The sequence below is a fragment of the Sturnira hondurensis genome, unplaced genomic scaffold, assembly GCF_014824575.4.
Source record: "Sturnira hondurensis isolate 20B ecotype Veracruz unplaced genomic scaffold, ASM1482457v3 Scaffold0000167, whole genome shotgun sequence".
NCBI classification, from domain to species: domain Eukaryota; kingdom Metazoa; phylum Chordata; class Mammalia; order Chiroptera; family Phyllostomidae; genus Sturnira; species Sturnira hondurensis.
Genome location: NW_028072798.1, coordinates 716371 through 742630, shown reverse-complemented (window position 1 = coordinate 742630; position 26260 = coordinate 716371). Strand labels below are relative to the sequence as shown.

The 26260-nt window shown below is 47.3% G+C and overlaps 1 protein-coding gene across 1 annotated transcript in view; it reads right to left on the bottom strand.

Annotated features, from left to right (window-relative positions):
• Nucleotides 1-26260, bottom strand: part of MTHFD1L (methylenetetrahydrofolate dehydrogenase (NADP+ dependent) 1 like) — a 169098-nt gene that overhangs the window by 4828 nt on the left and 138010 nt on the right. Inside the window, exon 27 of the mRNA XM_037049648.1 lies at nt 2327-2446. Within this exon, the coding sequence (XP_036905543.1) occupies nt 2357-2446 (90 nt within the window). The 3' untranslated portion in view covers nt 2327-2356. The remainder of the gene's footprint in view (nt 1-2326; nt 2447-26260) is intronic.

The following is a 26260-nucleotide window of genomic DNA, read 5'->3' as shown; positions in this document are numbered from 1 at the left end:
GTGCTGTGGCTGCTGTGCGAAGTGCCAAGCAGAGTGTCCGGCACACTGGAGGTGACCGCCGCAGGCCAGAGCCCTGCCCCCAGCCCAGAGAATGCTTGTTAGGGAACACAAACATGGGGACCCATGTGCACATGGGAGTGAAGCCAGGGATGTGTCCCCGGGACTGCCCGAGCCTGAAACGCAATAATGAAGGTGTAATTGGGTTTACATGACCGACCTGGAGAGAAAACGGAAGTGGACCAAATGGCCGAACCACTACTACCTGAGAGAGAGATGAAAGGAGAGTTCACACGTGTTCTGGAGAAAATGACAAATGGCAGCCAGGCAGTTCAATGGGTTCCTGACACGACAAGGGAGCTCGGTCAGGACGGGGGCCATTTCCAGTTCCGGAGAACGGATGCTGTCAGATCCCAAGGCCAGCGGGGAAAGGCACGACATCCTCTCCCGCAGACACCCACACGGTCAAACCAAAGGACCAAAGTAACACTGCTACCACAACTCAGCTTTATGGGCCTTTTTGTAAAAAAAAAAAAAAAAGTCTCCTTAAGTTCATTTTTCTGGAGTTTTCTTTTCCAGAAATGACAAAGATACGAAATGTGGTTGTGGTTAAAACTAAACACAACTCCTGCTCCTCAGCCAAAAACAACCAACCAACCAACCAAACAAACAAAAACCTTTTCAGAAAAACCCACAACGAACCATACAGATAGCAGGAAACACCAAACACAACCCAAACCAAGCAATTCCATACCTGTATGACTGTCACTTCACACGAGGGCCCCTCACCTTGCTCATCAGGGCCCAGGTCTTCAGTGCCTTGGGAACAAAGCCTTACAAGGCAAAGTCTCCCCACGCTGCCTACTGGTAGTGACACAGGTGGAAGTGAGGGCCCTGTGTGCGGCTTGGGGCCATGCCTCCCGACAGTTGGAAAGAAGGGGCGCAGGTCAAACACACTCCTCTGGAAGGGTCAGAACGTGTGGGCAGGAGGGAGGAGTGCGGGGCTAAGGAACGGGAGCAGGCATGAGTGGGAGAAGGAATTGGGGGTGTTTGGGGGAGGGATGTATCTTGAGAATACGGTGAGGACATGTTTGATGTATGGGATAGGGAAGCAGCTCAGCTCTGCGCCTTTGAAACGTCTGACTGGGAGTTTTCCAGAGAGGGGGTTAGGAGGGTGGTCATTTCTCTTTGTGACGGGAAGTGAGGAAAGAAGCTAGCAGGGGTGGCTGCAGGACTGAGGGGGAGACAAAAACGAGATGGAGGGGCCCCCACGGCAGGCTGCCTGCACCAGCCCCATGTTAAGCCCAGTCCTTTGAAACTGCGGACAGTGAGCCAGCGAGGTATCTAATTTCTGCTGCCTCGACCTGCCTATGACTCACAGGGCCCCCAGAATGATCTGTCCCATCTTTAAGCATCTGCCCGGCGGCACGAGATCGTAACACACCTGTTGAGCTACAGTCGAATGAATGTTATGGGTTGAGTGGTGTACTGCAAAAGATATACTGAAGTCCTGACCCCTAGTACCTATGACAGGGACCTATCTGGGAACAGGGTCTTTGCAGATGTAATTAAGATGAGGTCAATATGGGGGCCCTAATTCAACATGACTGGTGTCCTTATAGGACGAGAACGCCACGTGCAGACAGATGCACAGGGAGAAGGCTACACGGCTGTGGAAGCAGAGACTGGAGCCATGCAGCTGTAAACTGAGGGATGTCAGGGATTGGTGGCAGATACCAGAAGCCGGGCAGAGGCCAGGAGGGATCCCACCAGCGTCTCAGAAGGTACCGGGCCCAGCTGACACCTTGACTTGGGACTTCCGACCCCCAGAACTAGGGGAGAATACGTTTCTGTGGTTTTAAGCCACACAGCTGGGACACTGCCACAGCAGCCCTAGAAAATGAGTGCGCTGAGATTCTTCTGTCCCGTGACTCAGCTTGGTAACCAAGAAACATGTGGTATGCCTAGCCCTTTAAAGTGCTAACAGACACTAGTTTTCATTCTGGAAAAAGAATAACGAGTTGATAGGGTTCCGCTGTTAGGAACGGAGAGGCCTCACACAAATCTATAGTCACGGATGGCATGGTCTGACTCGCACCCGGAGCTTGTGTCCCGACTGTCTTGGCTGTCCCGACTGTCCAGCTGCAGGTCCACACTCTGCAGCGACTCTCAAGCCCTGGGCTGTTAGCAGGCAGGGATTCACGGCAACCCAGTCAGGGAAGTACTTTCAGACCATTTTTGTCCTCAATATTAGCAGGGAAACAAACCCTAAAATAGATTTGGAAAAAGAAAGGAAGGAAAAAAAAAAGAAAAAAGCACAACAGCCTACCTGAATCGGGCCCGTGAAAGCCTCGCTGATTCAGAACAAACCCCTCACTTGCTCCATCTCCGTGTCGAGGTCTATGTCGTAAAAGCAGGGCCGCGTGGGCAGTCCGGGCATGGTGCTCATCTGGCGGAGAGAACACAGGTGTTACTGCGGGTCCCCAGACGCTGCCGCGCGACCACTGCGCTCTGCCCACGTGAATTAGCTACGCGATGCCACGCTTTATAAATGCCTCAGGTCACACATTTACCCATCCTCTCTTTAAATTCACCATCTGCTATTTCATTCTTCAAGGAAATAAAAACAGGCAAATGTCACCTTTTTGAGAATTGAGACCATTTACTTCCCCCACAGGCCCCTGGTACACTGCAACTCCGAGAGTTATTGTCAGACCTGGTTCCCTAAATCCAATTTTCATGCCGAACCCCAGCAGAGATGAGCCCCTCTGGTTGAAGGGGCCAGTGGGTGGAGTGGGCGACAGGCTCCTCCTTGCTGCCAGTGATGATGCCTGAGACCCATTTCTGTAAACCCATGATTCTTGGAGCACAGCTTATAAGCCCCGGTTCTCCGGGGAGCCTGCCTGGGTAACAAGAACCCAAGTGCATGGTGAACGTACGAGACACTGTGCTGAGTTGGTTACTTGGTTTATACTCCCAACAACACATGGGACAGAAACCTTTATTACGCCCACGTGACCTGGAAGGAAACCGAGGTTTAGAGACGTTAAGTCACTTGCTGGAGGCCACACAGGAGGTAAGAAGTGAAACTGGAAATCTGACTCCACGCCTATATCCTCAAATGACTCACATAGCGACCACCACCACTGGGGCACTCTATGAGCCCTACACAGATAACTTAAGCCCCGCCCCACCCCCCGCCAAGAGGTGGGTATGAATTTTAGTCCGATTTTAATGATGAGGACAATGGACATTTGGGCACAAAGCCATGTGCTCAAAGACATAGCTAGTCAGTGGTGGAAACAGGAGTAAACCAGGCCCATGCTCCCCACTGCTTTGCTGCACTGTGATCACCTGCACCAGAAGCCCTGGGTGCGCCGGGAAGATTCCGGATTTCCCCCTGGTGCTTCTCACACCAAGACACTGGTCTAGGGCCTAGAAGGCGAGGATCCTGGATGATCTGCTCGCTGTGGACTTTGGTATTTGCCGCTGCGCTTTTACATGCAGATGAGGCCTCCAGGACAGAACCCAGCCTCTCCCTCTCCACTTCCTTCTGGTAGTGGCTGGGGATTTCTCTCCCAGCCATCCTCCCCCATCTGGAGATGTCGACAGACTCTTGCAACTCAGACTGGCCTCTGTGGACCAGTAGCGATGGCATCCCTGGGAGCTGTTGGAAAGTCAAATCTCAGCGCCCTCCCAGGCCTGCTGAATCATAACCTGCAACATTAGCAAGTCCACACGTGATCTGTGAGCTCGTTCCAGTAGGAGGAACACAGGCGCAGTGAGTGGGGCCCAGGATGCCCCTGACCCCCACGCCTGCCGGCTCCCCATTCCTGTCAGCACCAGGGAAGGAAGCTGGGTGGCAGAGGGGTTCTGTGCACCTGCAGGCCCCAGTAACCACCTGGGCCAGAGAGTGTTAAGGGAGGAGAGCAGCGGGGCCTGCTCTCCACGTGCCGGACGCATAAAACATTGTGATATATGGTGGCTGGCTCCTGTCTTGCTCACTGCACAGGGCTGTTCCTTAGATATATTACGAGCTAAAAAGGCTTCTGGGACCTGCCTGGAATGTAGGCGCCGTCTACAACACATTTTGGGGAACACCTGCTTTGGGTTTCAAGCAATTAACTCCAAATAAAGTTTCAGTGCACAACCTGCTTGTAGGTGGGGACTTCCTGTATTTTAAAATTGTAGGTACATGATGGCTACCGATCCTCCGGAAGCTTCTGTTCCCAGCAGGGAGATCACATTTTTCCTCCGGTGACTACAGCAGCTGCACGGGTCTGGGGAGACCCCGGTTGCCTGGGTACCACTCACACCAGGTAGTCTTCAGCAATTTTCCCATCTGACTGTATTCTGACACGGGCATTTTAAGATGCCTCTATAATCTGTGTAGGGCTATGGATTTGGAAGAATGAACCAGCATTTTACAGCTTAAGAGAAATAAAGGAACGATCACATTCGGCCACTGCCCCCGCCCGTAAATGAACCTGCCAGAGTGTTACCCCGGCTTTATGGCGGCTGTTTTCTGAGGCAGCAACTCCCAGGCGCAATTCAGTGAGGCGGGTTCTCACCAAATGCACGCAAGGTGAGAAAACCCAGGAAGAACCCCAAAGGCAGTGTGTTGGGGCTCATCTGAGCAAAGCTGCAAAGGAAGCTTCTATTGCGGAGAACAAAACCACGCCGTCTGCTTAGTCACACACTATTTTTGCAGACACGAAAATGAACTTTCACCTGATGCAAGACCAAGAGGGACAAAGGTGGGGTATAACGCGTGTGGCTCCTGAGGCTGACCTGCTGGCTGCAGCGACTCGGAACCTGCATCATCTGGTCAGCCTGATGCTGTCACAGAATTGGGAGCTAAAGATCGCGAAAATATTAAATGCCCGGAAGTATGAAATGTCTCTCCTCCGTTTTCAACTTATGGGGGGGAAATGAGTTTGATCAGAAGACTCCCCGCCCTGCAGACCAAGAGCTGCCTGCAGTAACTCTGCTTTCAAAATAAAACACACGGAACTTCTGCTAAGCAGACACAATATGGAATTATGTTAACAAGACCTAATACATTCGCATCATGTTCTCTCCCAGTGAAAAACTGGTATCAAAGGCTCATAGCCTCCAGGCGAGAGTCAGGGCAGCACAGTAAGAATTCGGACAGCCCTTGGGAGTTGACCTCTAGCCCGCGCCGGGGTCAGCGCTGATCTGCGCAGACTCTGTGTGGCCTCCGGGGAGGCCTGCTGCTTACGATGACGAGGGAGCCATTAAATTGTGCTGGCTTGTCAGGCCGCATTAGTGGATTCCTTACAAAGGCCAAAAACCACGGGCTCTTGCCCTTTATGACCCTCGTTTTAACTACGATGAATCTTCCACATCTTGACCGATTTCAGGTTACGCTTATCTTGGAAAAGCGATGAGTTTTGTGACTAGTCTTTGTAAACATACATGAATGTATGTATGAGTTAAACATACACATATTAGACATACTAGTAAATGTCTAATCACTGTTATAACCTGAAACTAATATGATACTGTATGATAACTGTAACTGAAAAATAAAAGGTAAAATATTCAGAGACTTAAAAGTAGTCATTAGAAGTAAAAGCAGAATATTTTTGGCATAAGTAGAAAAATTATTAACAATTCTGCTTTGTATAAAAATCACAGTTTCAACTTAAACAAAATACTGTTGTAGTTAATTTTGCTGGGTTTGCGAACTGACTTTTTTCCTGACTTCTCCGTGAATCTGTTTCCTTCCCCTACTGAGTAATCATCCAGTTTTATTTTGGTTCAGAAAAGAAATAAGTACTTTCACTCACATCTATTTGGTTCCTACAGTTCATGGTGGGATGTCTTCTATACATTTCTTCCTCCTCTGATAGATGAGTAAACACTGTTTATATACATCACCTCATTTCAAAAATTTCAGAACCAACAAGCCCATAATGGTTAACTATGTTATGATAGTTTAAATAAAAAGATTTTCTTTTTGATAAGATAAAAAATTAAAGCCTTTATTAGCCGTTGCTTCTCGGCCTTCTGGCTCAGATCATGTATACACGCACTGCTTGAAACACTAGACCCTCCATAAATACTTTTTAAAGTAGATGAGCAATCCCTGGCCAGGTAACTCAGTTGGAGTGTCATCCCAATATGCCAAGGTTGTAGGTTTGATCCCCGGTCAGGGCACATACAAGAATCAACCGATGAATGCATAAATAAGTGGAACAACAACTCGATGTTTCTCTTGCTCTCTAAAAGACAAAAAAGGCCTTGGCAGGCGTGGCTCAGTGGATTGAGTGCCGGCCTGGGAACCAAAGGGTAGCTGCTTCGATTCTCAGTGTGGGGCGCAGGCCTGGGTTGTGGGCTGGGTCCCCAGCTGAGGGTATGCAAGAGGTAACCACACATGGATGTTTCTCTCCCTATCTTTCTCTCTCCCTTCCCCTCTTTCTAAAAACAAATAAATAAAATCTTTTTTAAAAAGCTGCCAAAAATGAAGTAAAACAGATGAGTAAAACAGAAGATGATGAGAAGATGAGGAAACAAACACGAGAACTGCTTGAGGATCGCGCGGCTCCTTTGTTTCCTCTCTTCCCTTCTCCTTCGGATGTGAGGGACAGAACCACTTACACTGAACGGTCATTGGTCGTTTAGACAATTAAACGAGCTACTCTCTGCAGATGAGTGAGGAAAAATGGCCTGGTGTAAACATCAAGTGACTAGAAGGGGAGAGAAGCAGGAAAAATCATTATGATAACAGATAGTGCAGCTGCCACTGGGCTTTCCAGCCGCCTGACCTGGTGGAGGCAGACAGGTGACATCTGCCCGCACAGCTGTGACTGCATTCCCGTCAGTGGCCAGGAACAGCCAGGTAGCTTGGGGACCTGCCGGTGTCCCCTCAGAGTGCACTCACCTCTCCCGGTGGCTGCTGAGTGCAAGGACACGCTGACATTTCATGTAACTCAGCCACCTTTGTGGAGGGCTCACTATGGGGACACTGAGGGGACTAGGACCAAGAAAGTAGACCACTGGGACATCTGGGTCATGTCATAACTTTTTAGTTTAAAATGAATCTTTCAGTCTTTGCTTTTTATATGAAATGAATGAACATAAAACATTCCCGGCTTGTGCCTTTCTCAGATGGAAGTCAGTTCAGTGCTACAAAGACGACCCTCTTGTGCTCACGCTTCGTGAAAGAAGCGACAATTTCTTTTAGTGGTGGAAAGCCTGTCCATGGCTCACTTTTCTACTCGTTTAAAAACTTTACTTACAGAAGTATTTTCAACACAGAAACAAAAAACAGTAGAAGTAAACATATCCCTCCCCTAGCACTGCGTCCCAGAGGCAAGCTCTGTGAGCAGTTTCTTGTGCAAACCCCTGGGGTTACTTTCTGCTCCCATAAGCAATGTGACTTCACAGTTTATATTTACACAGTTATGGGCAGAAATTGGACAACTCCACATATACAACTGTGAAATGTGATTACGGGGAAGATCAGAATTTAAAATAGGTGAAGGGGGTGACTTCTTCACAAGGGAATACCGTGGGAGTGGGGAGTCGGGAAGGGCCCCAGTGTGTCCTATATGCAAGGTCAGTGGGCCTGCCTTTTGGAAAATGAGAGGTTAGAGGAAGTTCTTTTAGGAGAAAGGCAAGGCAATGTGAAGCAGAAGGCTCTGACTGACCAGACGTGGACAAAAGAGATGACGTCTGCCGCTTTCTTGTAGTGCTTCCAGCATAAGCTAAGGAATCAAAATAGTATAAAGAACTAACAGTCTTCAGTTAAAAGACCACTCTGCCCAAGTCAGCTCTCCCTCTAACAACTTCTTCCCACTTCACTTGTTCTGACTGTTCCAACGCTATTGCTCAGGCTGCTTTCACTGCGGCAAACGGGAATGCCACACGTGGCCTCGAGCGGTCAGACCGTGTCCTTCCTGTGCCCCCACCAGGAAGGCCAGAGGCGGCACCTCCAGGCCCGGCTGAGTCCCGTAGCCCCGTGGCTTCTCTCTGCTGCCCCGTGGGCGTGGGCTGCGTCCTCAGGCTTCCTGCTCTGTGCAAACCCCTCACAACGCCAGCACAAGGAAGAACATCATCTTTACTGGCTCATTTTTTCCCATTCCTTACTTTTATTTATCACTTTTCAAAGTAATAACCTGGTGTTTCGGCACCCCCAATAGCAACATCACTGGTGCCGCACTAAGCACTGCGCACGTATTACATCTCATCATTTAATTCCCACAACACCCCCAGGTCCGTGGTATTCTAGTTCCATGAACCCCACTTTGCAGATAAGAAAAATGAGATGTAGACAAATGTGATAACGTGCCCCAAATCACACAGTTGGTACGTGGGGGGGGCACACAGGGTGACTCCAAAGGCCTGCCCTGACCGCTGACCCCACAGCCTCCCTCCTAGCACGGCATTCCGTGCCGCTGCCCCATGGGGCGGAATGGGGCTCGCCAGGGCTGACCGCCCACAGCGAGCGGCCGTGGGCTTCCTCTGCAGTGGGAACCTGCCCATCCCGTCACGCTATTCCCAGCACAGCTACAGTGTTCATGTACCCTTCAACTTGTCACTTCCCCACATACGCACAGCGGGGCCCGTCACCAGAAAGGGCTGGAGGCAGTGGCCTTTCATAGGCCAACGGGAACCCCAAGTGCAAATGGTGACTGAAGTCTGGGGGGAGCGGCCCCCCCGGTCAAGACTGATGTGTGGTGAGGAGGGCTGTGCTGCTTACTACTTGTGTGGTCCTGGTAAGTCACTTCACTGAGCCCTGCTTCCGTGTCTGGAAACAGTCTGAATATATACACACCTGCATTATCAGGTCTGTTTCAAACTTGAAAGGAGATAACAGAATTTAGTGGTGAATACACAATAGATACTATTATTTAATTACAGAAGATACAGCCACAGTTATCTATATGAAGTATGTTGTAGGTTATTTATGATAGAAACAGAAAAAGGAAACCTGAAAACAAATCTAATCTCTCTATATATGCTTCTTTTATAAGAAAAAAGGTTCCTTACTAGTTTTATGAGATTCCCCCATAATTTTTCTAGCTCCATAATTTAAAAAAAATAATTTTTCCATTATAGCTGACATACAATATGATGTTACTTTCAGGGGCACGACAGAGTGGTTACTCATTTGTATAACTTACAAAGTGATGGCGCGGCTGCGTCTAGCGCCCATCTGACACCAAGCACAGGGACCGCAGTGCTATTGGCTGTATCTCCTGTGTTGCACTTCACCTCCCTGCGGCTGTTTTTATGACTGGCAATTTGTGCTTTTTAATCCCTTCCCCACTTGTACCCGTTTCCTCCCTCCCCCCGCAGCTCTGCAGTTTTAAAAGCCACACTTTCTGGCAATCAAATCTGAAGCCAAACTCAATAACTAAGACCTGAAGTACCAAACAACCAGGGACCGCTCTGAGTGAGGACAAATATTATTCGAAAAGAGAAAGCTTCAGAATTGTGATGATCGACTAAAAATCGGCACAATGTTAAACGGAGCGTTGGTCTTTGGGAAATGAGGACCACCCTCTGGGCAGGCCGAAGGAGAGCCGGGTGGGCAGAGGCACCGGACTGATCTGCACGGGCGGTCCTCTGCTGCAACCTCCGCGGTGGCGGGCGTGAGAATCCTCACCAGCCTCTGCCAAACAGACCGATTTAATGAGGTTTCGCGGTGTGGGAACCCCATTTTAGTAGCACAGTTCCGGTTCTGAAGGAGCAGCTCATCTTCTAAAAGCTCACGGATGCCCTCTCATTCCGTTTTTGTTCCATTTAGGGTAGTTTCTGTTGTCGTGACTTCAGGTTGACCTCTTCTGAAAGCCCTAGCGCGCCATTCATCAGAGCACTTTTTCATCTTGGATACTGTCTCTGGAATGTTGGTTTTATTTTTTTTTTTTACATCTTTGTCTCTACTCTAGTTCCTCGAACATACAGACTACAGTCATAACTGTTTTAATGTCCCTACCTACTAATTCTATCATTTGTATCATTCAAGGGTTAATTTTGATTGAATTTTCGGATTATTGGTTGTATTTTCCTAAATTTTGGACTGGCTGTCAGGCATTTTATCTTGCTTGGTACTGGGTATTTTTGTGTCGTTATATGTATGTTCACACTTTGTCCTGGAATACTGTTTAATTACTTGGAAACAATCAGAGCTAGGACCAGAGCTCGGTCTAGTCTAGGATGAATTTTTCCCTTCCCACTGAGGAAAGACCCTTTCCATTCTTCTAACCAGAGCCCCCTGATGTTGGGGCTTCTCTCTCTGGCTGCGGAAACGGGCACTCCTTCCCGGCTCTGTGTGGGGCCATGCGCTGTTGCTCTGATTCTCGTGGATGGCCCTTTCCCCGGCTCCCGGCCGTTTCCTCACAGGCACGCACTGATCGGCACTCCCGTGAGTACTCAATGGGGACCCCTGGTAGACAGACCTTCAGAGCTCTTTCCTCTCTGGTATCTGCTGTGCGGTATCCAGCTGCCGTGGTTTCTCTGAAGCCCCAGTGCCGTGTCTTCAACTCAGGCAGACGGCAGAGCTCTGCCCAGCTCCCCCCGCAGCAGCCTGGCACCTCTGCCTGGGCAGCAGGCCAGGGCCAGTGTAGGGCTCACCTTGCCCTCTGTGTTCTGGGGACCAGTGCTCTCTGCTGCCTCATGTCCAATGTCTTGAGTGATTTTTCAACATTACTTTGTCCAGTTTTTAGTTGCTTCAAATAAAAGGGTAAATTTGGTTACCGTCATTCCACCTTCAGGATGCGATTTACGTGTTAGAATGTTATATACCAGTGGGTGAGATATTGTTACTTTTATAAATATGAACTTTATAGGCTGATGGGGAGTTTAAAGGTAATTATTACACCATTCACTTTACCTAAAAAATAACATTATTTGAAATATTGTATTATTATATATAATGACAGAACCCGATTTTAAGATAAGTAGTCCAGGAATAAAATCATGTTAACAAAAAAGTACTAATGGCACAATTATGAGTTAAAAATTAAACATTTTCTTAAACCCGGAGCCAAAATTCCATTTACTTATGATAACAGTGTGAAATAAATGCATGTTTTTTGTGTGTGCAAAAAAGTTTGCAATCTTTAAAAGGGGGCATGAGCAATTCTATACTTATAAAGTAGATTAATATAATACTGTATAATTTTTTAAAAGAATTGTAGCAGTGCACAGGAATAAGGTAACACACAGTTTATATTTCAGCTTATAAAGTGAAAAACAGTAATAAAAGAATGGGATTCTTTAGTGACTGCTCAGTTATCTGCTTTTCTCAATCAAAACAAGTCAGTGCTCTCTGAACTTTTTCTTTTCCTGGCACGTTAGCTCCGTACCACATTGCTTTGCTTCTGACACAAGCAGCGAGAACCATTTGAAGTTCAGGGTGCCTCCGTCAGCTGCCCTCTCGGTGACCTTGGTGAATGAAAGCTTCCCATGATGGCACATTCTCAAATAAGTACGTGGCTCGGGAGTCTGACAAGCATCTGAGTAATCCTGTAGCATGAGGCAGTGGACTGATACTATCAGCCCGTTTGCTGTTTTCCCACAGAACCCATGCCAATAAAGCCTGACTTTTCTACACATTTACAGATCAGCAACACGAAATATCAATAAGGAAGCACTTGGCAACAGTTAACACTCCAGCAGTGTGACCTGTCTCCCAACTACGGGCAGTGCCCCATCTTGACTGAAGGAAACCTCCCTTTTCCTTCCCACTCCCTCTAACCCCTCTCCCCCAAACCACTGTACGTATCACAATGTAATTTTTTATATGCCAAAAGCAAATCTGCTAGTTGCACCCAAGTGTAATTTCAAGCACAGACGTGGCAAGATGACAAACAACACGTATTTCATACACTGTTGGAGGGCGGAGGCAAAGTGGCCGGAGCGGGGCTTCAAAGTGACTTGAGGTTCCCAAGCAGCTGCCTCCCGTCCAGCAGTCAGTGGGGATTTCCACAGAGGGAAGGAAGAGCGCTGGCTGTCGGCCAGAGGGACAGCGTCCTTGGCCCTTCTCATTTCATTCCCACCAGACTTGGGGACACTGGGAAAGGAAAGACTGCTCCCAGAGGGAAAGAGGTTAGGGGGTCCTGAGAGTTTCAGTGCTCATTACCCACACGTAGCATTGCCTTGACTTCTCTTTTCTTCCGAATCACAGGTTTGAAAACGATGGTCCCCATGCCAAATCGGGCCAGCCACTGTTTTTGTAAATAAAGTTTTATTAGGACACGGCAACGTACATCTGTTTGTCGATGGTCCATGGCTGCTTCTGCGATAGCAGAGATGAGGACAGACTGAATGGTCTGCGAACCCCAAAGTATTCACCTCTGTCCCTTTACTGGAAGTGTTGACTGACCTGGGTTCTAAAAGACAATGTTATAGGCAAAAGGGTTCGACAGAAAGCAAGAAAGATTAAGAACTTGAGAAGATTGTGGGAATTCCCCTAAAGACACTACTTTTGTCACTAGTAAAGTGCAGATGTCAGCCAAGAGCCTGGCCATGGTGTCTGAACTGGAATCACTAGTTCAATGGCACGCACATCTTCCAAAGGAGAAGGCTGCGGGCATTCACCTGGGAAATGTGTGCCTCTTCAGTTTAAAAGGTATTTAAATATAAGTGGTGGGACATCAGTTGATAGTATTTTTTTTCCATAGGCTCTACTTCACAGATTTCAAACTACAGAGTTCAAGTTTGCAGAATATAACTTATAGATTCTAATTCATAAAACCTAATTTGGAGATTCCAGATAAAGGCTTTCTTTCCTTTGAATGTAATTTTCTTCGACTGGGTAAACACCCGTACTTTAGAGAGGTGACATCTTGCACCAAAGGGCACACAACCCTCTGTTCCACTTGGGCCAGAGGTGGCAAACCTACCCACGTGCCACCTGAAGGCAGAAAGAACGACGTTGTCCCTTGCGGACTAAGAGCCAACACAGGACAGGTGCCGTGTGTCGCTGTAAGGGCCGCACCTTCCTCATCAATGCCCGGGAGGTGGTGTTCTCCCTGGACAGGCAAGGATGACACAGGTCCCGGGGTGCGCTCTGCACACTGTGGCACTTCGGGAGGGCTCTAAGAGCTGAGAACTTGGACATGGCATTTGGGACACTCACTAGTGTCCTCTCGGACCTGGCCCTTTGTCGTGTGGGATTGTGCGGCAAGTGTCCAAAGACCCCAGTTGGCTCTGTGGTGACAGGATCACCAGAGGGACCTCAACAGGAAAGTGATCCTATCCAGGCAGTTAAATAAAACCAAGGACACGAGATGCTTAGTAAAAAGACACCGAGGCCTGGGGAGGAAGGAAGGTCGCGACGGCCAAGCAGGCCAGTGATGGGAGTGGTGCTTTCCTAGGATGAAAAACCAAAGTTATAAATCCGGGGGAGAGGACTTCGAAGGGAAAACACCGTGATGGGCAATTTGGTCAATGGTGAGGAATAGTGAAAGGAAAACACAGAGTAAGTTGGAATCTAATGTCTGGACCCTGTACTTAGCTTTTGCTATGAACAGCCAGCATCCAGAAGCCCTGTGGCGCATGGAACCAGCGAGGGAGTGCCTTTCACATCCATGACCATGAACGTGCAGTTTTGTGCTGCATAAGCTGGAAGGCCAGGGGTTCCCCATTTTAAAAAAAGGGCCTACTTAAAATTTTTTCAATTAGAAATTAAAATAAGGTCCAAATCCAGGTCTCTGGGGACCTGGGTTTGGGGCTTATGACTGCAGTTCCTTTGGCATGAAGCCACAGCTTAAAAATCTCAGGGTGGAAGTTGGCTGAACTTAAATAAGCAACCGGTTCTCAGCACAGCCCATCCCCCTAGCCACTGGACCTTCCCCAGCCTCCCAGTCTGAATTCCTCATCTTTCACCAAGACAGTCCCAAATTATGATTGATGTAAGGACTGCAATAAAACCATACCATAGTTTTAGTCCTTTCCAAAAATTTAATGAAATCAGGCACCCTGGCACAAGTCCACAGGAAAGGAATCAAAGCTGGATACCATGATCAATGCTTCAAAGGAACCGGGCTGAGTTCAAAAGAACCATGGCTGTGGACCAGTGCCGATACTCTTCCCAAGGAGACAGAAGATCCTGGGCCCCAATGTGCCGCTGCTGACAACGCCACACGTGGGGAAAACGGCGGCATTCTGCCCGACGCAGGCTTGCACTCATGTTTTTAGGGTTTATATACTGTCCAGTTCAGTGATCCTCGGCTGCACGTAAGTGACTTTTACATTAAAAAATTTATGCAATTCATATCAACCTAAACAATTTCTTTGTAACTTTTGGAAAAAATAATTGGGCTGTCTCCTCAGAACACTGAGATTCCTGGGAGTGGTGGGTGAGAACATTGAAGAGCCTGAAAAAGAATGGAGGTCAGAGAGTGGGCTGAAGAGCAGATGGACGCTGTACCCGGACCCCCTGTTTCAGAAGCACCTGCCCCTTGGCCACTGCTGGCCGCCGTGGGGGAACGTTGCAGGATTTGAGAGGTCTGGTAGCATCCCTAACCACGTCCAAGAACAAAAGGTAAGAAGCGGTCCTGGAAAGCCGTGAGGCGTCTCCATCTCCATCACGGGGAAGTTCTTGGCTCAGGTCCCTCCCCCTGGGTCACTGGGCAGAAGGCCTCAGTGCCCCCAAACCACCACATGCGTGTGGCCTTTCTACTGCAGGGCAGTCGGGCAGGCGTGCCATTGCTGCTACAGTTAGGAGGTCCGGCACTAACTTTGCTGTTATTTTTCGATTTAATCACAACAGTGCTGTTATCAGATCTGCATTCTGTTACTTCGGTTTGTTTACCCAGAAGTCTGCTCGGTTGCCAATGGAGCAGACCAGAATTGTGTTATCTGTTTAGCATTACTCGTCTCTTTCATGTGGCCACGTCTGAGAGTCAAGTTGCTATTCAAATGCGACTTTCAAGTGCTCCTGGATCTCCCTTAGAGCCTCACGAGGAGTGGCAAGCGCACAACCCAGAACAGCCACCTGCTGTCTGCAGGCACCAGAGGTCCACATGCAACCCCCGGACACGGCAGGTCTCACCGGGCTGGCGTCTGCGCACCGGGAGCAGGAGGAAAAGGGCTGGTGGTGGCTCCAGGATGCCGGGCCGCACCATGTTCCAGCTTCCGGAGCAGAACGGCCCACGCGGTGGGTACAGGGAGCACGGCTCCCTGGGCCCGAGAGCTCACTCCGGGGGGACACGGAGGTATGTGCGTGCACACATAGTCACCTACCTGTATTTAACACACTCCTATTTTCAGCACTATCAGGCGATAAGATGGTATCCACTAGTTACGAACGTAACAAAAATTGGGATTAAAAGTGACTGAATACTATTTAACTCATTAAACTAATAATTTGATTTTACAATAAATAAATTTATCTGCTTTTTAAAAACACTAAACAGACTGTAAAGACCTATATACCCTGTTTTAATGAGCTAAATATAAAAGTTTAAGATGAAGACTGTAGGGATTTTGTGGGGAGACGACCCAGGTTTGGGGGGTGTAGCAGGACGGACTCAGCACCATAGAAGGATTCTCTCTAGCTGGCGGCTCTTTGGAAGGGCCAGCAACAGGCAGAACCAACCCAGTTTTCCTGGGTTTATTTTGAAGCCAAGATTGTATTTGTAGAAGCCCAATGCTACCAACCCCTGTGAGTCCAGAGACCTCTTTTTGAAATAGAAAATTAATTCCCATGGGACAGAATCGATTCACCATGAAAATGCATAATGAGAATGGACTCCTATAAATTGAGTGCTATGCTTTTATTTTTATTTTTTTAAAGGTATTTATTTATTTATTTATCTTTAGAGGGGAAGGGAAGGAGAGAAACATCGATGTATGGTTGCCTCCTGTGAGTCCCCTGCCAGGAACTGGCCTGCAACCCAGGCATGTGCCCCGACTGGGAATCGAACAGTGATCATGTGGTTCGCAGGCCCGCGCTCAATCCACTGAGCTACGCCAGCCAGGGCCAGTGCTATGCTTTTAAATGGCTTTGTATTTCATACACGCCAACACCTACCTATAACTGAACAAGCGGTAGTTTTTGTCTATGGGAGGCAGCTCATTAGCTCACGCTACAGAGCAGGCGCAGTCTGAGAGCCGGGCTGCCCTTGCCTCGTCCTCAGGACGGGCGGGGCAGCCACCCCTGGCTGGACGCAGTGATGGGTCAGGACTGGGACGTGAGGCAAATGGAGGCAGGCGATTCCCAAACGCAGAGGGTGGGACAGAGAGGGCTTTCCTTCCTTTGGGAGAGTGAGTTTGAACTTTGGAGTTGGTGGTATGGAGGAGGGAGACAGACCTGAGGAATTAGCAAACATTTGCTACCTCGAAAAGTTATAAGCTATGATTTGGTTTAATGGTTTAAGGTTTTTAAAAAAAATTTAAGAGAGAGAGGAAGGGAGGGAGAAAGAGGAGGAGAGAAACATCAGTGTGTGGTTGCCTCTCATGCACCCCGCAACACAGGCATGTGCCCAGACTGGGAACTGAACCACCACCCTTTGGTTTGCAGGCCCACGCTCAATCCACTGAGCCACATTAGCCCTGGCTAAGTCTTTTTTTAAAAAAACAATGGTATTAGAGCAATCTTTACTAAATTGGATGCCCCCCCCCCCATTTCCAGCAAGTTAAAAACAATTTAAGACTTGGAAAAAAACTTACCAAGAATTTAAGAAATGGCATAAGGAGAAAAAATTTTTAAAAGTTTTAGGTTAGGCAAAGTAAATTTCTTTGGAAGTAAACTCTATAAGTGAAATCAGAATGTTCTTTTTTTTTTTTAAAAGAGACAACCACTCAAACTGACTATTTCTGCCAAAATAATAACCTTATTTTCATTCTTTGATTTTTTGAGACTTTAAAATAGTGTATTTTTAAGACAAACAATTTAATTCTGTATTTTGAGAAACTCTCAATCTGTGAGTTCATCCAGGAGTGGCCTGGTCCCAGCGGAAAGATTCATGACAAAGATACACGGGATATCTTTTACCATTCTAAGTAGCATGCGCTGAACATGAACCCTCCAAGACGGCTCTCTTAACTTCCTGTAGCAACTACAATATTGTACTGTGCTTTATTCAAATTATTGCCATCTTGAAAAGAAAAACTAGAACACATTTCAGACCTTTGGTTTTAAAGGTATATATTTCAAACACTTCATTAACTCCAACCTGAGGCCAGATAGTATAATTGGACAGCTGGCATTCCTTCCCCCTCCCCTTTCTCGACATTTGGATGTTTAATTATTCTATTCACCTAAATGTTTAAATACATTTGCATAAGTTTGCAACAGTATCAGATGAAAGGCTTCATGAATTAGTCAATATTATTTTTGGAGAGCCTAATGGAAACACGCTCCTCTCAAAGCACAGCATTTTGAATAGGGACGCCAGCAAACTGCCCTGAAATCTGCATAAGACGTGTTTGTTGGTGAAGTATAAAAGGAAAAAGAAAGATGGGTGTTTAACTAGGTTACTCATCTCACAAAGTAGCCAGCTTCTCTCCTGTGCTGTGTGCACGACATCAATCAATCGTGTTCGAAAGATGAAGGAACCGAGGCCATTCAGACGACGCACAAGGCACTAAGTGGAGCTGAGAGTGGAACATTTTGATTCTTTCAAAATATGTATCTTGCGACAAGTGAATGCACCTTATTTTAAAATCTACATTCTACCATGAAGTGTGATTAGGCACAGATTTCCCGACTATTGTGAGACAACTTAGAATAATTCGAAACTGCCTAGTACCTGCAGGAAAGGTAGGAAACACATGCAAATGCACGGGTAGAAAGGCTAGAAAGGGCATCAGAAGAGAAGGTTACTTTTTGGGGTACCAAAGTTAACTCCTAGGACCAAAGCCAAATTCCATGTGTTGAGCTAAATGGATCATCTTACAGAACAACATGTTGCTTTCTAGTATTCTTCTATCCAAGGTCAATGGCACTAAACAATGGAATCCAAAACTAAATAAATATACAGCAACTTCATTTTTTACAGTTATCAAGTTCCACTTTATGTTTTATCAGAGCTTTGGGCAAATAGTTACCTTGTTTTGAATGTGACTTATTTTCATTTCCCACATCCAAGGGGTCAGCCTACCCACTCTTGACCCCAACATATGCTCCCAACATACAAGTTGTGTTTACCTCTTTCCTGGCTCTAGAAAATAAATAACTTGAGGACAGAGGCTTTGTCCCATTTATCTTTTTAATAATTGAGGTTAAACTTGAGTGGTTGACCTACAGGCTGCTTAGAAATTCCTTCCAGGTGGAGGCCTCACTGTGGTTGACTGGACTTCTCAGGGTCCTAGGATCAGGCTCCTTGCGAAGGAAATTGCATTCAGTAAACTCCCAAAGGGCCTTAAAGTTTTATAATCTACATGTCATTTTTTTAAAAAATATTTTTTTCTTAAGCAATGTCCTTCTGTAAACTTTTTCTTAAAGATTTTATTTACTTATCTTTAGAGGGGAAGGGGAGGAGAGAGGGAGAGAAATATCAATGTACGGTTGCCTCTTGTGTGTCCCCTGCTAGGAACTGACCCCCAACCCAGGTATGTGCCCTGACTGGGAATCGAACCACGGGTTTGCAGGCCCTCGATCAATCCACTGAGCTATACCAGTCAGGGCTATAATCTGCATGTCATTTTGTTTACTTATGGACCTTGTGCAACTTTGTCATTTTGAGAGGTGGTACAGAATGATGGGAAAAGACTTCAAACAGAAAATGTGCAGCCATACCACGTGGTGGGGACTGCAGCTTCTCATTTGCATAGTGGGAGCGGTGATTCAGAGTTTGGAGAGATTCTGGGTCGGGCTATCTCTCTGTGTAACCTTGGTTTTCATAATCATTGGGGGTGCTAATGACTCCAGGACAGGTCTGTTTGTTGAACCCCACTGTCCGTGCACTGTTACAATGTGAACTTGTATCAAATACCTCACTCAACAGGTTCAACGCTGAATTCATTATTGTGCAGAATAGTTAGCACAGCAGGATGGAGGAAGCTCTCTTTGCACCTGCTTGCAAGGTTGGTGTCTGAGAATTTGGCTTTTGGGAGGTTTCCCACCCTTCTCAAAAAGTGGCTAGCAACATGGTTTGCATTGAACACCTGCTTTTCTTCTGGAGTTTGGTTGGTGCCAGGCAGGGGGTGCCTACCTGAGCAGCCTCCAACAAAAACCTGGGGTGTTGAGTCTCTAATGAGCTTCCCTGGTAGAGAACACGTCGTATGTGCTGTTACAACTTGAAGCCAGAAAAATTTAGAATGTCCCCCATGTAACTCCCCGGGGAGAGGACGAGTGCAAGCTGTGTCTGGTTCCTTCCCGACTGCCCTTTGCTAATTCCGCTTTGTGTCCTTGTGCTGTAATAAGTGCCGGCCCTGAATAGGACTCTACGCTGAGTTTGCGTCCCTGACCCTGTGGGTGGTCTTGGGTTCCCCCAACAGTTATCTTCCTCCAAAAGTTGGGTTTTTATCCTCCTTTGTCTAAGGAAATGACGACCAGACCCACCAGGGGACCAAGTCAGATACTAGGGCCATTCTTGAATCCGCTCCTTCCCTTTCCTGTCGTCGAGCTCAGTTCACTCTGCCCCGTTGCCACCCTTCACACCCTGTCCTCCTCCCACCTCCCTGCTCCATCCAGGCCTGTGTGTTTCCTGCCTTCAGAACCACTACCACCTCGTTACTAGGTCTCCATACCTCTCCTCTCTTCACTCCACACTGCAGCCTGCTGCCTGGGCGATCTTTCTAAAATGGGAACACAGTCATGAAACTGCTCTGCTGGAAGTCCCCAGGCCTGCAGAATACAGTGCGAATCCTACATCTGACCCCAAAGGTCTTGTACAACCTGGGCCTTGCCCTCTGTCTGGTGTCGCTGCTCACACTCATTCTAAATCTGCTGTTGGCTGTGCACACCAGAGCCACAGTGCCGGAGCTTAGCAGTGCTCTCTCATCCGTGTTATGTGCTTACTGCTCTCCTGTCCCACGTCACCTGACTAACCTGTTCTCATCCACCACAGCAGGACTCGGGCAGCCCCATGCCCTGCCTGACCACTCCCTACCATGCCAGTCCGCAGTGTGATCTACTCCCAGGGCCGTTGCTGCACCCCAGTGCCTGTCTGTCTGTCTCTCAGAGAGAAAGAGCTCTTTTAGGTGTCTATTTACATTCATCCCCTAGTATCCTAGGGGGGTTGGCTCCAGGAACCCCATGGATGCCCAAGTCCCTTCGCTGGCCCTTTGTGTCCCTGTGTTCCACATCTTAGGGTCCCAGGGGCTGACCATAGTTAACTGGGGCCATGGATAACCCAAGGCAAGACACAGGCCTTCGTTGTTGTATGTGTGTTTGTTGTTCCTTGAGGCCTAGGGCACCGCACTCTTCGATACGTAAAGAATGCATCATTCAAAGATAGGGCACTGGTGTGGCCCCGTAGGCACGCATCACCCCTGGTGACCGAGGATCAGAGGTCTAGCTAAAGGAATAGGACGAGTCATTTCCAACGACAGAACTCTCATCCGGCCTTTCTCAGTGACAACAGTTAGCCCTTATTCTTCACATTCCCTTTTCTGAATGCCACAGGGTCCTACCCGCCCTGTTGCCCACACGCCACCGAGGCACTGCTTTCGATTCTGCGCTTTGGAAAGATTGGGTTGGCCAAAAATTCTATATGTGTTTTTTTCCATAAAATAAAAGATATTTTTCATTTTCACCAATAACTTTACTGATTTGGATATTTTGAGTATGTCAGCTATCTCCTGTGTGGTATAACATTGATTGTTCTCAATTAATGTCTTGACTGATCACTATCGACTTCAACAGGTCTATTTGGCCACAGAGCATCGTCCAGCGAACCTCTGCGAACCACTCTGGAGGGATTCCATCGGTCACAGCACCTTCTCCATACACAGCACAAAGGCATAAGGTGCCGACGTTGTTGCTTATTTTCTGCCATTGTTCACTATTAAAATGCCTACACAAAAATTCACCAATTTTGATGAGTCTTTTTTAAATGCACATCAATGCGGCAGCTGTTACAATGCAATTGAACAAAACTGTTTTGAGTGAAGTTAAAGGCAACTAAGCACTATTATAGCAGCCATGTTACAGGAAAAACCAAAAGACTTTTTGGCCAACTCACTATTAACTGAGTCATTTTCAGGAGGGATTTCTGTATTGCTTCCCACCAATTCATTATTTATCTTAGAAATGTCTGCTTGTTGACCTTGGCCTGCTTTGCCCTTCACTTAAGTCCTAATGTCCTTCTCTAAGTCTCTATGTTCCCTCCCTCCATGGCATGAAGGATTAGAGTACAGAACCAAGTAAAGCCAAAATCCACTGGCAGCAGACTTACTTGTAAATAAAACTGGTGACTCCTCGGTGCTTTATGCAATAGACTGTGCAAGAGCCCTTCATCACGGCCTCACAGCTGGTCTACACAAGCCCACGGGACAAAGCACGCAGCCAACCCCCAGAATGTTTCAAAGGCAGTGTCAGGTACATGGAGAAGATGCTCTGGGAAAGGAAACGCCCAGGTAGTCTGATCAGCAAGAATACTTGATGTATCTGACTGTGTTCAGGCGTAAAAATTATTTAACAAAATGGTAAGAGGAGAGCCTCATTACCTATGGAGGTACCTGATAGCTCTGATGACATTTTAATCCTTTGGTAGTTGTCAGGTCTCATAAAAAAGAACAATTGTCTAAATTTATGTTCTGATTTTATAAAAATATCAAGCAACACCCAGTTGAAGATCACAGGTGCCTGGAGAGAAAGGGACCAGAGGCCACCACCCCACGAGAGCGCTGAGGGGCCTGCTTTGTGGCAGGGGTGGGACCTTGAGTCCAGGTGTCCTGATTCCCTGTTAGGTACTCACGACTGCACCACCCTGCCCTTCACTGAGATGCGGTCTCACATTTGGTTCAGAAGAAAGTTCCTTTAGAAGCTTTGTGACATGTGTAATGCTGGCGAAGTACTATTGAATAAATTAAAAGGGTACAAAATAACTCTCACTCCACACCTCCAAATGCCCCTCCAAGAACTCACTTGGCCAGGCCACGCCCAGTCGCACAGGCCGTGGCTGGAGTCCTCAGGACAGGGAGCTGGAGCTGTGCTGTAGGTGTGGCGTGTGCCTGGGCCATTGCTCTCCCTTCTGACGGTGGCAAATCACACAGACCCCCATGCTCCACCATTTTCATGATACAGCTCTATCATAAATTTCACGATGCAAGGTTAAGTGGGTCTCTGAAGGCCGACTACCATCTATCACACTGAAAAACTTGCAGATGTATAATGGAATTCATGATTCTTGCTGGCTGTCAGCCTGTAGGTCATCCTTAAAAGCAGGCAAACAAAACACACATTTCTGCAAAGCATACTGGCTAAGCTTTCTGTGAGACCAGCAATGCAGCCTCCCCCACCAGGACAAAGGCCAAAAACGGATGTGACAGACCCCGACAATCAGGGCTCCCACACTTCCTGCTCTTCTGTGAACCCCAACACGGCCCTGACCCTCCCAGAGTGTCAGGCAGCATTAGACACACATATTCTTATCTCTCTTTGTGAAGCTATTTATAGTTCATGAAAACATCACTGTGGTAAATCAGCTTAAGCTCTTAGTAGGTACGGAATCGGAACAAGAAGTTAAAACTAAACTCTCAATCAGTAAAATGGGGGGTGTCCCTGAATGACAGTGAAAATAAGGACTCTGTGTACTGTTTTCCTCAAAGGTACGACCTTTCCCCGGTTTTAATCGAGAAAGAGAAGGCAGGAATACCATCTTGTTCTGTGTGTACGTGTTTTTTGTTTTTCTCTTGGAAAGCCTGGATCTCTTAGGTCTTGAGACTTTCTAGGGTGCTATCATTATTTACATCTTGCCCCCGAATCTACTGCACGTCTGTTCCACAAGGTGGAAGTTTTCAGCAAAGGACTTGTGGAGGCCTACCTATAACAACACTTAAAAATTAGATTGATAGAAATCAGGATTATGGAAAATGTATACTGAACAAAAGTCAAGACCCAGTAGGAAAGTAATACATGGTCTAGGTGTCCTACAATTACTACAGTGGAGCTGTTTGTTAGTGTGTCATGTGCTGGGCCTGATATTTGGGACTCAGAGACAAACAGGATGAGGTCCCCACCCTCCCAGGGCTGCCCCCTGTCTGGGGAAACGGACGAGCAGGCAGGCCTCATTACTCAGAGCCACACAGGGAGAAGTCCTGTGTGCAAAGAAGTGCACAGGGCCCACTGAATCCAGAGGACCCTCTTCCACCCGCTTTCCAAAGGGGACCGCAGGTAAGTGGACAGAGTCCTTTAGCAGAGCTAATGGTAAAGGTGGATGCTGATCCAGGGGAAAAGGCTGCAGAGTCTCTAGCTAACCCTCCAGGGACAGCATTTCCCAAGCAGGCCTTGAGAAAAAGTCAGGGGCTGACAGTTCAAGGTTGTGATCTCTGGCGTTGGCACGAAGTGAATGCACCCTATCATGCTGACTGAGTGCGTCCCTGGGCCTAGCAGGTCAGTCGTTTGGCTGGTAGGGTTGACAGTACGTGTGTGAAACCAAGGGAGCAAATCCAGTCTCTCATCTAAAGAGATGACCAACCCCTGCCCCCCAACCCGACCCAGAAAAGGTCAGGATTTCTCTCAGACACCAGTCTTAGACTTGCCTCAAGCTCCTTAACTAATGGGTGCAGAAACTCCAAGATTCCCACCGTAAAAAGTGGCTGATGTTATTGTGGCTTAGGAGATACCCACAGCAAATTCCAACCAGAAAAAGCCACAGAAAAATCCAAACACATCACAACTAAAATTCTTGGCTTTTCAGCAACATAGCTTTTTGCTAATCAACCACAAAAAAGTTAGAACACTTATTCTACACTCTATCAATACAATTCTAAAGGCTATTTGGAATTAATGCTTATCAAGTAAGAAGGTTCTACTCCCAAAACGGTATTAGTTTTGGAGTAGGTGATTTGAGGCCAGTCTTTCTAATCAGATCATTACCAGAATCAAGGGGCACTTTTGGTAACACATGAAATGTGCAAATGAGACCATGTGATCAGCACAAAGATGGCAGAATACTTCTGACGAGGCGATGGGGGGCTGAATCCTGGTTGTGCCACTTACTAGCTCTGAGATCAGAGCAGGTTGCTCAACCCCTCTGCGCCTCGGATTCCCCTTGTGTAACACAGGGGCCAGGGTGCTCCCAGTGGGAAGGGGCACTGTGAGCACGAGCCGAGGTAACACCCACAAAAGCTCAGAAGGCCACCTGGCATCTAGCAAGTGCTCAGCTAACTTTAGCTCCACCTACACTTTTAATTTTTATTATCATTATAATTTATGCAAACATCCCTTCACCTCCTCTTCTTTCCTATGCATTTTTACACTGTTGACATTATGCTCTACGCATCTCATTTGTTTTCCCACCAAACAAGTCAGTTATTTCTCCACGTCAGCAAACCTTACACACCCGGAATCATTGTTCTGGTCCTGGAACTACCCAGTATTAGTATCTTTCCCCTCTTTTCAAGAAATCTTTTTTGATTACACATTACGCTTAGCAGAAAGGAACAGATTATTTTGGGGGCTAGAAAGATGTCATTGTGCTCCATGGAGAAGATACAGAAAACAAAGAAAGAAAATGACAACTGAAGATCTGTGAAAATGGGCCAACCTACTGTGGCCAGAGCTTTTGTTTTTAAAGTAGGACTACAGAGAGAGCCGTGCCAGGCGTGGGTTCGGGATGCCAGGAGCAGTGCAGGGTGGACTCGCGCACTTGAGATGACCTGGCCGCTGCATCACTGGCCTCAGCCTGAATCGGTGGTCACAAAGACGTGCTGGAGAAGGATTTATGGACATAAGTTTTCGGTGCCGCAGAGACTCCCATCGTGCTTTCCACGAGTCATTAACTATGTGCTGTCCAAATAAAAGAAGAATCTGTCTAATGTCCTCATTCGTAAACTTAGGATCATTGTTCCTGAAACCTTCTATTCTTTTTCCAGTGATGTAGCTGCAACAATCATTTTCTTTTCTGTCTGAAATACTTCCTACTCCCAAGAAAGATAAGGTTCCAATTTATGCCTTGCATGAAAACAAAAAGCGCTTCAAAGAAGCCGACGGGATGTCGTAGGGAAATCCCATTGTTAGATGGTGCCTCTCTCCTCTCACCACGCCAACACTTTCCATCTCTTAAAAAAACCACGTTCCATTCTTTATGACAAATGTATCAAGATTAAAATAACACATGGACCTGGGCTGACCACCCTGGACTTGGAGAACTGTGCAGACGAGTCCTTGTTTTAAGTGTTTTCGGGCCAAAACTAAAGCTGCCTGTGAACAGGAGCAGTGGTTGGGTTTACATTTCTAAAAGAGAACTTTTCACGTATCATTGTGATTTTACAGCTTTGATGACAAGTTAACTTGTTGTCACTTGGAGGTAACCTCAACGGTGCCATAAAAAGGCAGAGTGAAGGTGATGGAAACCCAGGTCTCAGGTCCCAGTGGACTTGTAATAATCGAGACAGAGCAGCAAACAAGGTGGAAACGAAGGATTCTGAAGGACAGAAAATATTTGTGCACGCCGGACCAACAATGCATGGTGCCTCAGACAGAGAAGAGAGTGCTTCCTTCATTTGTAAGACAATTCTCCCTATTTGTGGAATGTACTTTGAAACAACTTCAAAAGCAAGTAACAGCCCATTCAGAAACCAAGCAGAGGCGGGAACAGACTGACAGCTGTCAGAGGGGAGCGGGCGTGGGGAAGCTGGAAGAAGGAAGGTGAAGANTAATCGCGACAGAGCAGCAAACAAGGTGGAAATGAAGGATTCTGAAGGACAGAAAATATTTGTGCACGCCGGACCAACAATGCATGGTGCCTCACGCCGGACCAACAATGCATGGTGCCTCAGACAGAGAAGAGAGTGCTTCCTTCATTTGTAAGACAATTCTCCCTATTTGTGGAATGTACTTTGAAACAACTTCAAAAGCAAGTAACAGCCCATTCAGAAACCAAGCAGAGGCGGGAACAGACTGACAGCTGTCAGAGGGGAGCGGGCGTGGGGAAGCTGGAAGAAGGAAGGTGAAGAGATTAAACAACCCCCACCCCCGCACACACACACATAACATAACATAGACATAGACAAGAATGTGGTGTTAGCCAGAGGGAAAAGGGGGAGGGGGAGGTGGGCAAGGGGGTGGGGTGGGGAATGTGGACGGAAAGAGGCTTTGCTTGGGCCATGGGTGCACGATGCAGTGTGCTGAAAATGTTCTGTTGAGTTGTACGATTGAAAGCTGTGTGGT